Genomic DNA, 15,211 nt, shown 5'->3' on the forward strand with positions numbered 1-15,211 from the left:
TATTTAATGAGTAGTTTGTAGTTATTAGAGGGCGTTTGTTTTGGATTTAATCACTGGTTGTCACTATGTTTAAATTGAATGTCTTTTCAAATCAGCTTGGAATGTCCAGAGGGTTTTATTATGTTTGTTATCACCAGTAGAGCACTGGTGACACATGCACACCACTTTATTATTCCAGTACCAAGGTATTATTAATTTATGAGGTATATAATTTTTCACCAGAAGCTGCAGTTGTTTGACTTGATTCTTGACCCATGAACATATGAAGATTTTAGAAGCTTGTGGTGCTATTTTTTTTTTAGCAGTATACAGTTGTTTTTTTTCCAGTTTTCAGATATTTACCGTGTTCACTTGCCTTTAATTGCTGTGTCTTTGTTAATGGATGCAAAAAATTTTTTTTATGTTTTAAGTTCTGCATGAGCTGTAATCATAATCAGTGTTTTTGCAGTATCAGTTGAGATGGCTGCCTTTCATCTTAAAGACCTTTGGGCATTATGGACTATCTGTTTGGTTGTTGGTTATTGAGTTACACTTGAATTAAAGAATGACAATAATAAACATTTTAATTTCAGCTGGTGATTTTACATCTTGAATTTAAATGAAGTGATTGTAAGATGAAGACATCTTTGGCTGTGATCAATAGTAACACTTAACTCAGCCTAGGTTTGTCTTGATCAACACATATCATCATGTTGGTCCTAATGGAAAAGTCTCATAACACATGCGCTGCCTGTCACCGAGTTCCCTCCAGCTCTACCGCTGAAATCCAGCACTTTTTTTTATCTCTGAGCGGTGGGGTCGTTAATGTCGTTGATTAACCAGACGTCGTATCAATAATTAACTGAACAATAAATGCCCTCTGTCACAATGCTAACCCTTCAGCCTCATTTAGATTCAGGTAATTCAGCCTGGAAAACATCCAGAAGCGTTTACTCTGGAAAAAAAAACAGAAACCTAATGAGACACTTTACAACTCTGCTAGATATAATCTGTGAGTTGTCCTGCTTGCCCTCAGCTCTGAGAGTTTCCCACAACTCTACGTTGTCTTGACTTCTCCTTTCTGTCATCTTTCACAACAGATTAACATCATTTACTGAAACGTCCACTTTAACCTTCTGTCAGACACCCCCATTTTTTGCACAAGCCCAAAAATAGTGTGTCCAAAATAAAACGGGTTACTGTTATTAAACTCTTTTGACGGCAATCGATCTCCTTTGAAAGGTAACTACATTTTTACAACCAAAAAGTCAGAATGAGTACAAGAGACACTGAGCCGAAGTTAAAGAGGCACAAACATGGTAGAGATGTTTTGCCTCACCTGTTTCAAAAAGGGAACATCAGGCCTGCAGTAGCACCTTTTGTGTGGTCAACACGTGAGAGCCATGGCCAAAAGTCTGGGCCAAGTTCTTTATCATCAGCTGTAGCTGTGATATTGGGATCCTAAAATGCTGAAAATGCGGAAATAATATATAACTGATAAATGTCACAGAAGTCCCACATCAGTATCTTTCAAAGCAAAAAACAAACAATATGCAATTAAATTTTTAGAGAAAACACTTAACTGCTAGAATACATGTTTTGTATATAATCACACTTCAGCTGTGCACTTTTTTTTTTTTCACACCCAACCTCAGCTTTCTCTCCACTGCATCCTCTACCTGGTGTGATGGGTGGAGCCTCAAGTTATGGTTAATGATTCAACCCCAGAGCTGCTGAGACTGACAGATAGAGAAAGAGGAGGAAAGACTGAGAGTGAGAAAGAGAGAGAGAGAAAGCGAGAGAGAGAGTGAGAGAGAGAATAAAAATAGTAAAAGCTGAGGAGCAGACATGGCAGTGTAAGCTGAGAAAGTGTGCGGAAGAAGTAATGCCAGAGAGACAGCAGACAGCGACTGCATGTTTTGTGTCTGCTCAGGTGTGTCCAGTCTGTAGCCGGTCTGGGGGTCAAGCAGGTCGCAGAAGCTGTATGCAAAGCGAATACTTCTGTTCGACTGGAAGTGGATCTTGTGAGCAGTTCAGGGTGATTGTTTGGCTCCTATCATCCATGCGGCCTTTATAAGCTGCGCAGACACTCATCTCCTCTCTTGATCACACACAGCCTGCAGGTGAGTGTGACTCTGACGTAACTATTGTGTCTCTGAGCGCTGGATGTCATGTAAATCCTCTTTTTTTTTGTCACTTTGACAGCTTTGTTGAGTCTGTGCTGCAGATCCATATTTTGCCAAGTGGCTCAGTGTGTTTAAAATACTGATTACCAGCTTTAAAGGCTTGTAAAGAGCGAAATACGCCTTTTTTTCTTTTCCTCTTTGAGGTATGACAGTTATTGCAACCACAATTCTATTAAGTAAAAAGATGAGGTTCTGCACCTGCTAAAAACCCTAACACGCAGTGAAGGAGTGTTCTTCAAACATACCACCAGACTAGAAACATACTCGGAGCAGGTTCCTATTACAGGGCATCTTATGAGATTTCAGCTGTAGTTACACTTGGCCATGAATTAGTAATGAGGCAGTATGGAGTGTACAGTATGCTGGCTGTATGGGGATCTGTCTGGCATCGTGTTCCTGCTGTGCAGACACAAAGACCCCCTTATTTTTAGTTGTCTCTGCTAATTTCTGTTTTCACATTCTCTCCCAGAAATGAACAAGACGAATCTCTGCTTATAGGTCTGTTGCTGACTGTTGCTGATCAGTCAATGTTTAAAAAGTCTTTTCACCATCCGTATGATACAGCTAAAAATATATTTGACATTGCATCACATGAATAATAAAAAAAAAAGAATAAAACAGCTAATACACAACCGGCAGCTTCTTATGGGGCTCACTGTAACAACCCCCCCCCCCAGGCTAAAAGGGCAGGGTTAAACGAACAATGGTTTAAATGTTGACCAGCAGGCACTAAAGGTTATCATCTCTCTCTGCCTCAGTGGTCTTTATTTGTGGTTGCAAGTTCCTAGAAAGCTTACAAATTGTGTTTGTGCACTGCTCTCTCTCTCTCTCTCTCTCTTTGTGTGTGTGTGTGTGTGTGTGTGTGTGTGTAGGCAACAGGTTAATAAAACACCCCGGCATATATTTGACTTCCAAGTATGGTGCAACACGCAGCGACATATTTTTTTTTGCGATTACGTCCCCTGTAAAATTTTAATGAGTGTTAAGCTTTGTCTTTCCTGCGACACAGGCCTATTAACACTTGGCAGTGAAGCTGCATGGTTTTATGCAATGGACTGTATCGTCACACTGAGTCACAGGCGATGTGGAATATATCCAACATAGGTGACTGGGAATGCTGTGAAGAAGTTATTAAAGCACCTAAGGGTCTTATCCAGCTCCTTGCCACCTTCTGCACAGACCTGCGTCACAGAAACACTCTTATTCTGAGAGAGGAACAGGAACCATTTTATATTTGCCCGTCACAGTTTGCTGTGTATTGCTCAGTCACTTTATGATTTGCTTTAACATCATGTCTAATCTCAGAGCTGTTCAATGTTCAGGGTGAGGCGGTGGTAACTGGGGTCACATGATGAGCACGATGATCATAGGCAAACAACTCGGCCACCACAGGCCTCGCTAACAGGCCTTGTGTTTGTGTTGATCGTAACGTTTGGTGGTGGTGAAGACGTCTCTTTATCAAGGCTTTTGCGAAGCAGATCTCCTGGATGAAGAGAGATACCGGCTAACCCCTCGCACGCAGCCGGGCTAATGAATCCGCCTCAGTTCATTTGATAGCATGCGCACACATTCGCTGTTTGGCTGCTTCCACTCTCAAATTTAAACACTGAATTATACAGCAGAGGTTGTTAACGTCACACATCACTGTAGCAGCACACAAGCGGAGAAAATAAAGAAATGCACAGAAGGCTCACAGTCCGCAACAGGGGAACGTTTAATGAAGGGTTTTATACTGACAGGTTTTGTGCTGCCATTGGTCACAGGAACAGTAATAGATCTTTAGCAGAAGCTGGCAGGGTGTGACAGCTTTCAGAAAGCACCCTGTTGACTGTCCATCATTAGTCTGCATTATTCAGCTGGGATCTCGCTGTGTGCCGGCAGTGGAGCTCACTGCCTTGTTTATAGTTACATTAAATATGATATCATCTCTACACATATCAGCGTGTATGGCGCAGTATTTTATGTCTCAACTCAGATGCTTAATTTAAACTTCCTATACGTATCTACCTAATCTGCTGATGACTCTATGGATTCCTCCCATGTATCTTCATATTTTGTACGTTTTCCCCCTGTAGCCATGGAGAAGCAACTAGAGGACCTGAAGCAGCAGCTAGAAAAACAATGTCTGATCAACCAGGAGCTGCAGAGGCAAAATAAAGACCTGGGTAAGCACAGCCATACCGCCTTAAGTCTTGTAAGGAGGAATGCCACCGTCCAACAGGTTCACACCTGGGTTGTGACCACAGCCAGTTGTGATCTAGCAATGTACTATAGTGTAGTGATTACCAACTAGCAGTGGCGAGGGGGGGGGGGGTAGGTGCAAAGATACAACAGCTAAAGATTGGCTAAAGGTAATGGATAAACAGTTTAAATAGTTGTAATAATAGCTTAAGATAATGGGTAAATGATGAATAAATAGTAAAACTACCTAGCTAGCTGCAAAGGATAAAAAGTTGAAATAAGTAATGGGTAAATGGTGGGAATATTTAGCTAAAAATGAATGAATAAACAATGAATAATGGATAAATGGTGGAAATAGTTAAAAGTAATGAATAAATAGTTGACATAAGTGATGGATAAGGATCATTATCAAATGTTGAATTAAATGTGCCTCAAAAATCCAGTGTCAGTTGGGCTGTAAAAGTAGCTTTTTTTCATCAATGTCTGCCATGAAAGAAACAGATAAATCATGCCAGAGAAAGTGCTACATTAGAGTAGGATCTACTTTGTGATAAAAGAATGAATCTGCTTTTATCCTCACAGAGCAACGACTGCAAGAGAAAGAAAAACTTTTGCAGGAGCTGCAGAGTCAATATCACGACCTGGGTAAGAGGCAGGGACACACACACACACACACACACACACACACACACACACGATTCTATGTGGCAGCAATTTAGAGTAGTTAACCCTCCATTTGTGCTCCTCTGTTTGCCTGTTCCAGAGTTTCCCTCCCACAGCGGTAATGAGATTGAACCAGAGGTCAGGAAGAGCCGTGCGGCTGTCATTGCCCCCGAACCGATCCGTGAGACCCTGGAGATTACACGCACTCAGGTCAAGAAAACTGCCAGGTCGGTAATCAGAACTGCTTATGAGAGAAAATCCCTGTATTTAAGTAAGACAGCACTTGATTTTTTTTTTGCCATTGTGACAAATCCACTCTAATTGCCTCTTCAGCAAACATCAAACGCCTACACAATGTTTGCATGTGGCATGAGAGCAACTTCAAGTGACCTTACATCAACATGACTTCTCTCATCTTTCATCACCAGTGAGAAGAGTGTGATAGTCAAAGCCATCCAGAAGAATGACTTCCTGAGCCGCCTCGACGACGAGCAAACGGCCATGATGGTGGAGCTGTTAGTGGTATCTAACTTCCAGCCGGGGGATGAAGTCATTAAAGAGGGCTCCGAAGGAGACAGCATGTACATAGTGGCAGGTGGGGACACACCTGAGTGTGTGTGGGTGTGTGTGTTTCTAATTCTAATGAAGAGTTGTTTTAAATGATGTTTTTAATATTCAGATTCATGCAAAGTCTACACACCTGTATAAAGCAGCTCTCTCTGTTCCTCCCGTCCTGTAGCTGGTGAGCTCCTTGTCACCCAGGCGGGCCAGGACCTCCGAACTCTAAACTATGGTGATGTGTTCGGGGAGTTGGCCATCCTGTACAACTGCAAACGGACAGCAACGGTCAAAGGTCAGCCTCTGTGATGGTTGTATATGCACATACATATAGCGAGTGCAGGTATTTACAGCATGCTATTGTGTGCTATGTGTGGTGCCATGAGATTATTTGTGTGTTCAGTAGTGTTTAAAACAGGGGCTGCAGTGTATACACTGTAATTCAAACAACTTTCTTGGGGCCCTGAGCATGAATGTTTTTCAGGGCCTTGTGTTTCTCTCACTGTTTGGTCTAATCACTCATTCTCTTTGCTTATGACCGTCAACCAGACTGAATCACTAAAACTTCAGCTTTTCATCACCTATGTTGCAGCGAAGACAGTGGTGCGTCTGTGGTGTATGGAACGACAGACCTACAGGACGATCATAACCAACAAGTCTAAGAAGAAACGGGAGCAGCTCATGGGCTTCCTGAAGACGTGAGTTCACACGATAGACTCTGCAGCCAGTAGGGGTTTTAAATCAGCACAATTTGTCCGAACTAAAGGAATAGCTCAACATTTTGTGGAAACTACTGTATTATCCCAAAATGCTGATCTGTTCTTGATGGTGGATCTCTTTGGTGGTTTTTTCTTTACCCAATCACCTCTTTTTCTACCTTAACACCTTACCATGAACAAAGTTTTTCCTGGCTTAATGGACCACGAACAACGTCTAACTCTTCTGCTATATTCTTTGGATTCCGTCACAGATCTCGTACTCTGAAGGACCTGAATGATGTCCAGTTGTCCAAGATCATTGACTCCATGGAGGAGGTGTGTAATAAGATGTCCCATTATGGACTAGGATGTTAGCAATAACTATTTTCTTATAAAAAAAAAAAATCCAGTTCTGGTGATTTTAACCAGCACATTTTAAAACACATTGCACAAACTGAAACATAAATAGTAACTGGGCTAAACACAAGAATGACATTTCTTTTGGATGTGAAATGTTGACATTTTTGAATTGCAGTAACCGAGGTTTATATACGGTTTCATGAGTTAAATTTATAGCTTTGTTTTCCTGTAAAATACAGACTTTATTGTCAAGACAAACACATGATGAACATTGTGTAAATATGTGGAAGTGACTCTTTTATGGCCTTGTCTTTTTTGTGTTGTCTTTCCCAGGTGAAGTATCAGGACAAAGATGTTATAGTTCGAGAAGGAACTGATGCAAACACATTCTACATCATCCTCAAAGGAGAGGTATTACAGTGTCATGCTGTGTGCACAAACTCATATTTAAACATGATATTGTACCAGCCTGTGTGTGTATACACTATATATATATGAACTCTGTCTCCCTGCCTCCCATGTGTGTTTCCCCCCTCAGGTCCTGGTGACTAAGAACGTGAATGGGCAGCAGAAGCAGATTCGCAGAATGGGAAAAGGGGAGCATTTCGGGGAACAGGCCCTCATACGGTAACCATGGCAACACGACACGTGCCTGAGGATATTTGTGAGAGCCTTGTGCAACATCCACTGCTCCGTGCATCCTCTTTGGCTGCTGTCATCTTTGGCATTTTGGTTGGATAGACCTGCTGATCGTGTCAATGTGAACAAGTCATTTGGAGTCACAGAAGGAAATGAAATGAAATTGAAGTTTCTCTAAATTTAGCTAATTTTAGGTTGTTCAAATGTGGTGCAGTAAGCGTGTGGCTGACTGATGTGGCTGTCAGTGGTGCTGCATAAAAACCAACAATACAGTATGTAGAGTGATAATATATAAATAATAATAAATGATAAGATACCATTCAGCTAGTACCTCTAAACTGCTGAGTATAAGGCAGCATTTGTGTTGTTTTATTGGAAGGTTTTTGAGATGCAGATTTGTGCAGTGTGAATTAATAAATATGCAACGTTTCCTCACTTCTGTGGAGAAAGTGACTCTTCTGTATCTATGTGCTGGAAAATCCTGCACCAACCAATCCTCCTCCATTATTCGCTGTTATTTTATTTAATCAGGGCCTAGTTGATGACAGTCCTGCTGCAGAAAAACAAAATGTTAAAAGATGTCATTGATTTCAGTTGCTAATTCAAAGATTTCTCTCATTTTTGACAGCTGAGGTGTTGACAAATTGGTATATACAGTAATGACATACAGTTGTCCTGGGTTGACATGCAATGTTTTTCCTTTTGCAGGGAAGTTTTGAGAACTGCCACCTGCACTGCTGATGGCCCTGTTACATGCTTCTCCATTGACAAGGAGTGAGTCTGACTTGACATTAAATTTTGAGCGTAAACGAAGGTGATGTGATCTGGATTTCCTCCGGTGTATTTGTTCTCTGTCAGTGTCGCCTGGTTTAGCCTGTACTCTGTTTTCTTTCTGTTGTGTGTTTGTCACTTGCTGATTAATGCACAGGTTGACTAACAACGCCTTTTCCTTCAGGGTATTTGAAGAGACAATTCCCATAGAGCACCTGGAGCTGTTTGACGAGTGCGTACTATAAAATATGTTTCCAGTTAATACTTCTACCTATTCTCTCTGTCTTGCCAAAATTCGTATGTATTGACTCTCGCTTTTTTTTTTTACTACCAGCTCCAAAGTGCTGCAGGAAGCACATGTTCCAGAGAAGTCGAGGTGAGTGTGTGTGGCAGACGATAAAACTTGGTGGATGCAGGAAAAAAAGATGTAACACAATCATACGAATCACACAAACGAACTCCTTGAAATGAAATAGTTATCATTAGTTAAAAGCTCTCTGTGTTTCTCAGTACCACCTCCACCTTGAGGTTTAAGGATCTGGTTCCTGTGCTGTACCAGGAGGGTCGCTTCTTAGGAGATCCTGTCACGCTTGGAGTCGGAGGGTTTGGGCGTGTTGAACTGGTGAGTGTATTTTTGTGTGTATGTGTGTGTATTTGCTGGAGTGTGAAATACGTAAGTTCTCTTATCCAAAATCAAACTGGGGTAGTTGTCATATAAACATTACTTTGAGATAGGGGGAAAACTTTAACTTTAACTTAAATTTTTTTCCTGATTGAAATGCATAAGACTGAAATCCCAGCAAGAGAAATGCAGGATTTAGGACAGGAATGAGGCAATACTAAGGGACTGTATGAAAATTAACAGGATGGGGAGAATGGTTGAGTCTTTTTGACCCACCCCCTTCACTTGGAAAAAACACCCACTAATATATCAAAACTATATGTTTATGGAAAACGTGAGGAAAAGGCATGAAAGAATCGAAAACACAGCAGCTCCCTATTTTTGGAGAAAATGCTACTAATCTACTTAATCAGACAATCCTGTTAACAAAGGAGAAAATAACCTCCTGCTTTTCTGACCACCTCTCCCCTCCTAATAATTTTCATACAGTCCCTAAAATAAGCTACAGGATGATTGACCTTGCAGGCCCTCCAAGTTCAAACTACCAATATTAGTCAAAAGTAAATACATTTAAGTAAACGATCAGGTTGTTTGTGGACCTTTAAATGTAATTGATAACATATTCAAGAAAAAAGAAAATCATTGACATTTCTTCCATTTCACTACAACTTTCTCTGTATCAGCTAACATGTGCTTTTAAACTCATCCAGTAAAGATATTTTCTACCTCCAAATTATCCAGAAAACTGCCACCAAGACATCAATGTATCACAAAGCCTGATGTCTTTGTCTATTTTGTGATACTTTGGGTTATATTTTTTAATTCTAAGATGACCACAGTGAACCATGGCAAATACTACGCCATGAAACGAGTCAGCAAGAAGCACATTGTTGCCAAGAGACAGGAGGAGCACATGCTGTTTGAGAAGAAAATCCTTAAAGCCATCCAGTGTGACTTCATCGTCAGGTATCTGCGAGTGAACGCACACTGAGTGTAGCCACTTAACATCACTGCATAACAGTTGCATGCTCAGGAAACTATCTGAGAGTAATTCATCTTGCCTTTCTATCCTCTCTGTGTAGGCTTCATGCAGCTTTCAAAGACACACGATACATCTACATGGTCATGGAGTTCTGTGGTGGTGGGGAGATCTGGACCAAACTCAAAGAAGTGTGAGAAAACAGACGACAAGCCACAATAAAATGGCATTGTTTGGTTTTTGTTTGTTTTTTTGATGAAGCAGGATATTGTGTATGCTGTCACACAAGGTAGAATCAGTGTAAACAATAGGATATTATAAAAGAGAGACGATTTTTATTCAATCACTGTTTTAAAAAGCTGTGGTGGCTTTATTGGTAGGAAACTTCATTTATCGCCCTCAGGCTATCTTGAGATCTCCACGTCAAATGCACTGAAATTGCACCAACATTCAGTGCCACTATCTGACACAGAGAAATATGTGCTGATGCAATCTATAGTGCCAACAATAAAATAAACTTCAATTTCCAAGGGCCGCTCGTGCCCAGACCAATGAAAATAATAGCAATAGAAGGCGATGGGATGCAATAAATTTATTTGACAGCAAATTAAAGCGTGTCACTGTGATTTCAGAGGGCGTTTTGACGAGTCCATCGCTGTGTTCTGCACTGCCTGTGTGGTGGAGGCCTATGCCTACCTCCATAAGAAGAACATCATGTACAGAGACCTGAAGCCTGAGAACCTGATGCTGGATATAAAGGGATATGTCAAATTAGTGAGTCCTTGTCTGTGAAGAAGTGTGTCTGCTCATTTATTTGTGCCCTCTTTAAGCTCTAAGTACAGATTAAATATTCAGGAAATACACCTGAATGTCACAATGTGCTTTTGCATTAAGGGGGACTTCGCAAGGGTTTCCATACCTAGAGCCTGTGTATGATCTGCATACTATATGTGTGTGTGTGTGTGTTTGTGTGTCTGTGTGTGTGTGTGTGTGTCTGTGTGCCTGTACAGGTGGATTTTGGTTTTGCCAAGGAGTTAGTACGTGGTGAGAAAACCTACTCATTTGTCGGTACTCCTGAGTACATGGCCCCAGAGATCATCAAGAACCAGGGACATGACTTTGCAGTCGACTTTTGGTCCCTTGGCATTCTGATCTTTGAGCTACTGGTGGGAAGGTAATACTAATACTAATACTAATACTGCCAGAAAAGGTTTGAGAATCACTGCAATAGAGTCACAGAAATATGGCAAAGTGAGAATACATTGAAAATGAGACAAATCTTAATGCTGACCAGCAGATGGCAGCAGGGAAGTATGGCTGACATCTGCAGCAGTGAAACACATCTGTCTTTTCTCATCATTTAGTGCCTGGAGCCACAGGTTCAGGTTACCCAAAAGAACCACTGTGGATGTTCTGAGACATTTTCTTTTAATGTGATAATAGCTTTATATCGAAAGATTATCTAACATCAAACGTATTTTCTATCTTTCAGCCCTCCCTTTTCAAGTTCAGAGCCCCAGAAGATTTATGCCAAAATATTGGAGGGCGCCCTCAAGTATCCACCTTACCTGAATGAAGCAGCCAAGTCCATTATCAGTAAGCTTTGCAGGTGAGAGAACGATACTGACTGCGTCATGGTTACAATTTTATATAGTGATACATCTATTACTTCAGTGTGTTGCCTGAATAACTTTCTCATAATATAGAATTGGACCATGTAAAAGGTAAGGTATAGAGCATTTGGGCATTTCAGACAGTTCTTCCTATGTGCCTCTGAACGTGTCTGCAAATCAATACATTGTATTATAACATGCATTTGTGTATTTATGGTTTCTGAATACAAATGTGTTGAAAAGTGGAAACTGATGTAAAAAAAGATATGTAAATGTCCTCCGTATGACTGACGTCTTGCATTTTTGTTCACAGACCTCGGCCAGGTCAGAGGTTAGGAAACAAGAAGGATGGAATCAAAGATGTCCGAAATCACAGGTAACCACGGCAACATGTCTTTTATAAGTGTTAAAATGTAAAGTAGGTACGATACTACACAATCATTGGATAAAAAAGACTTAAAAAAAAAAAAAAACATGTTTATTTTAGTCAGTTTAAGCTCCTCTGGTGCTTAATGAGCTTTTTAATTTAGAATCAATCATTTCAGTCCGTTCTCATTGTATTTGACTTGTAATCTCCCTCCTCTTTTCCCTTCAGGTGGTTCAGCAGCATGAACTGGCACAAGCTGCGGGTGGGTCAGCTCGACGCTCCCACGGTCCGGCTCATACGCAAGGCAAGTCACACCTCCAGCCAAGTGCTTCTACTATTGTGTGAAAAGTGGTAACATGCTTTGTGTAGTTTAAAGAAAACAGAACCAAAGAATGTAGCTGGTTCACTTTCAGAGAAGATTTTGTGCATTAACTCTTTAAAATACACTTTTACACTTTTATAGCCCTTTATATTGTGCTTTCAAATCTTCAGCAGTTCTCTATGACACTGAAAATGCATTATTATATGTGCAACAATCAAAGTAAAATTTTGAAAGAAATATGCTTACATGTTATTTATAAAGAAGTGAACACAAGATGCAGCCAATGTGCTTCAACAATGTCTTTTTTCTCCGTCAGGGCCCCTGCTACATCAACTTTGACCGTTTCCCTCTGGACCAGACAAAGGCAGACGAGGAGTTCTCCGGCTGGGACCACGACTACTGATTCTGACTATTGAGCCGAAAGGATCAAAAGCCACATGAGTCGCCCACATCACCCCATTACAGAACCAAATCAGACTTTTACTTAACTAACTGGAGCCAAAACAGGGCTAAGGCCACACGATGGTAGCAGGAGCTCTATATTGAAAAAGCATAATTCATGTCATACTGAGTTGATTATTAAATTAGAGTGAAACTGAAGTGAATCACCAATTTCCAACATATTTATTGAAGTGTTGTGGAGGACGTGAGGACAGGACTGTCTGTGATTTCAGTGCAGGGAGATTTGGTGCCTGATGACTCTCTTCACCGACGAGAATAAAACACCCATCCGCAAGTGCTTAGCTCACAATAAAGGCTTGAGTCATATGGTACAATATGTACGAAAGGAAGGACAGCTCTTGCCAAATATGAAGCCAAATTGAAAAATGAATGCTGCCATATCTGCCACAACAATATTGTTCTTTAAAGTTTGTTGTTCTTCAGGATCTACATAGTTTTAGAGATAAAACAAGCTTACCTGCTCATAGCAAGGCTGTTAAATGCGTTAGTATTGTTAGTTTTTTATTATTATTAATATAAACTGTCACTATCTTTTACAATTTTTCCTTTGTTTTTGGAAAATGCCCTCTTTTTGTGTGCAGATTATTTTCACGCACCTTGATTGTAATTTAGAAAGATCATAGAACATCCTGATGAAAGCTTTCTACATGACTTGAGTTTAGTAAATAAAAAGTACTCTTACAGGCTTGAGTGAGCTGTGTTTGTTTCCAACACTTACCCTCCAACGTATGACAATATAAAGTGTGAAATGGTGCACATTTTTTGCTGTTGTGGCCAAATCACACACACGCAGCCTACAGTGAACAATAAAAGTATTTGGAGATTCGATGTGAGATAATGAACAATACACGAGGGGGAATACTGTGCCTGTTAAAATGTTCTCAAAGTGGAAAATGGCCTGAGACAGAGTGAGGGGCTTACAGGTTTAGTCCGATGTGCTTGATATTGGTTGCAGCTGATTGTGAGGCTCTGGAGGGATACGGTTGTCTCTCATGGCAGCAGGATTTAAGGCAGGAGGAAAGAGTCATCCTGTTCCTTCCTGTTAATGCCTGTGGTTCCACTGCTGAGACCAGTTTTCCACATCAAAAAAAAAAAAAAAGAAAAAAGAAAACTCACATGAAAGCAAACATTTCTTCCATAGGGGGAAAGATACACTGCCAGATGTTTCCCTCCTGCAGGAAAATACACAACACCTTGTAGTCTAGAATTTAATACACTAACAGCAATGACAGCAGTGGCTCAGAGGATGTACAGTACCGTACAAAATGATCTCTCCACAGCAGTGAACGGAGGTTTCCTACTCTCCTGCTTGTAGGATTCCTGTGAAATCACCAAAAATCGACAATGTGTGAATCCTTTTCTTTTCTTTACAAATCGACTACTCTGTCAACTACTCTGGCATAGCAGGCTACCACTGCTTTACACTGCAGCAAAGCTACTCTATAGGGTCTAGTTGGTAGGTTTAAGTCTAGTTTATTCACTAAAGCTACTGGTCATTAGTTAAAGGTGTTACAACCCCTTTAGTTTCAGCTCAACAATTATTCGAGATGTTCTTGGAAGTGACCATTAGCTATTGCCTTACACTGAGTGTTTTGGCGTTTCATCACAGGACACCCTGAGTTATGTTAGGCCCGCCGCAGGCTGATCAGACCTGGGTGTGTGCGTCTTGTGGTTAGCCTCTAGACGGTCACTTGGGGAAACAGATGGGATCTCTTCGTTTCAGCCACTGCCAGTGACTGGTCCTTTCTGCGGCGTTGGCAAGGGCTTAACTGCTTTCCCGTGGGCCTGCCCTCTGACCCCTGCCTTGATTGGACGCGCTTCAACCCTCCAGTCTCGCTTCTCAGTGTCAGCTGCAAGGTTGGCGTATCACAGCTTTTTCTGTTCAAAGGCCTCTTCCACCACATCCTCCCAGGGGACAGTGAGCTCGACAATTAAGGCGCACCGGCAGGCATTGGACCAGAGGAACAGATCTGGTCGCAGGTTGGTCGCTGCAATCTCGGGGGGGGAGATCAGTCTCTGGTCTATGTCAGAGCACATTTCCAGTCCCTGGCTGTGTTCAGTGGGCATGAGTAAGGAGATGAGAGGCTAGCTCTATTTTTCTCTCCGTCTTGAATGAAAGATGGCAGCATGGGTCTTCACAGGCATGGCGTTGGTTGTTACCTTCTTGCACTCAAGTTCGTCCGCCAAACACCTCAGCATTTGGTTGTGTCACCTGGTGTATCCGCCTTGTGTAAGGCTGGTTTTACATCCAACCAAGATGTGCTGTACACAGAGAACAGGCTTAAAAGCCATTCAAACTACTACGCCAAAAAAAAATAAATGAAATTATTGAAAACTATAACAAAATATAACACAAAAAAGTCACATGCCTGCAAAAAATGCTACTCAACTGAGCTTTTTGCAAAAAGCTCAAAGGAATGATCTGCAAAGAGAACTTCAACAAATTAAACTGCAGCTTCATGAAGAAAAAGATTTGCATGTGGAGAGGCGGTGAAGGGACTCTGAGTGGGAAAAGGTCCTCCGCAAAGAAATCTGTGACCTCAACGAGCTCCAGAGGGAATGGAGCGAGTGTGCAGCTTCATTTGTCCCTAAACTCAAAGCTTTGGAGAGGGAGAACAAGGCCTTGATTACTCATATACAACAACTTAAAATGAGCTGCAAAGAGAATCATTTGACTCCCAAAGATTTGTCCGAAAAGGACAAGGCTGAGAGCGCAGAGAAAGTCAGCGTGATTCATCTAGAAACATTGGCACAAGATGAAAATGACGTGTGTGGCCAGGAGGAGCCCAAGAACTCAGAGGAGGGAAAGGT

The 15,211-nt window shown here is 41.3% G+C and overlaps 1 protein-coding gene across 1 annotated transcript; it reads left to right on the top strand.

The window, feature by feature from the left end:
• The first annotated feature begins 1,847 nt into the window (after positions 1 to 1,847).
• LOC111216303 (cGMP-dependent protein kinase 2-like) lies at positions 1,848 to 13,044 on the top strand. The gene is made up of 22 exons (XM_022737792.1): positions 1,848 to 2,102; positions 4,241 to 4,330; positions 4,929 to 4,991; positions 5,110 to 5,236; positions 5,438 to 5,604; positions 5,749 to 5,862; positions 6,160 to 6,265; positions 6,538 to 6,601; positions 6,959 to 7,036; positions 7,164 to 7,252; positions 7,973 to 8,038; positions 8,220 to 8,267; positions 8,370 to 8,411; positions 8,546 to 8,657; positions 9,487 to 9,623; positions 9,740 to 9,829; positions 10,269 to 10,410; positions 10,647 to 10,810; positions 11,129 to 11,245; positions 11,563 to 11,625; positions 11,845 to 11,920; positions 12,255 to 13,044. The coding sequence occupies exons 2-22, from the start codon at positions 4,243 to 4,245 to the stop codon at positions 12,339 to 12,341; spliced, it is 2,040 nt and encodes a 679-aa protein (XP_022593513.1). The 5' UTR covers positions 1,848 to 2,102; positions 4,241 to 4,242; the 3' UTR covers positions 12,342 to 13,044.
• The last annotated feature ends 2,167 nt before the right edge of the window (positions 13,045 to 15,211 follow it).

The sequence above is a fragment of the Seriola dumerili genome, unplaced genomic scaffold (assembly GCF_002260705.1).
Source record: "Seriola dumerili isolate Sdu_G_001 unplaced genomic scaffold, Sdu_1.0 BDQW01000025.1, whole genome shotgun sequence".
Taxonomy (NCBI): Eukaryota; Metazoa; Chordata; class Actinopteri; order Carangiformes; family Carangidae; genus Seriola; species Seriola dumerili.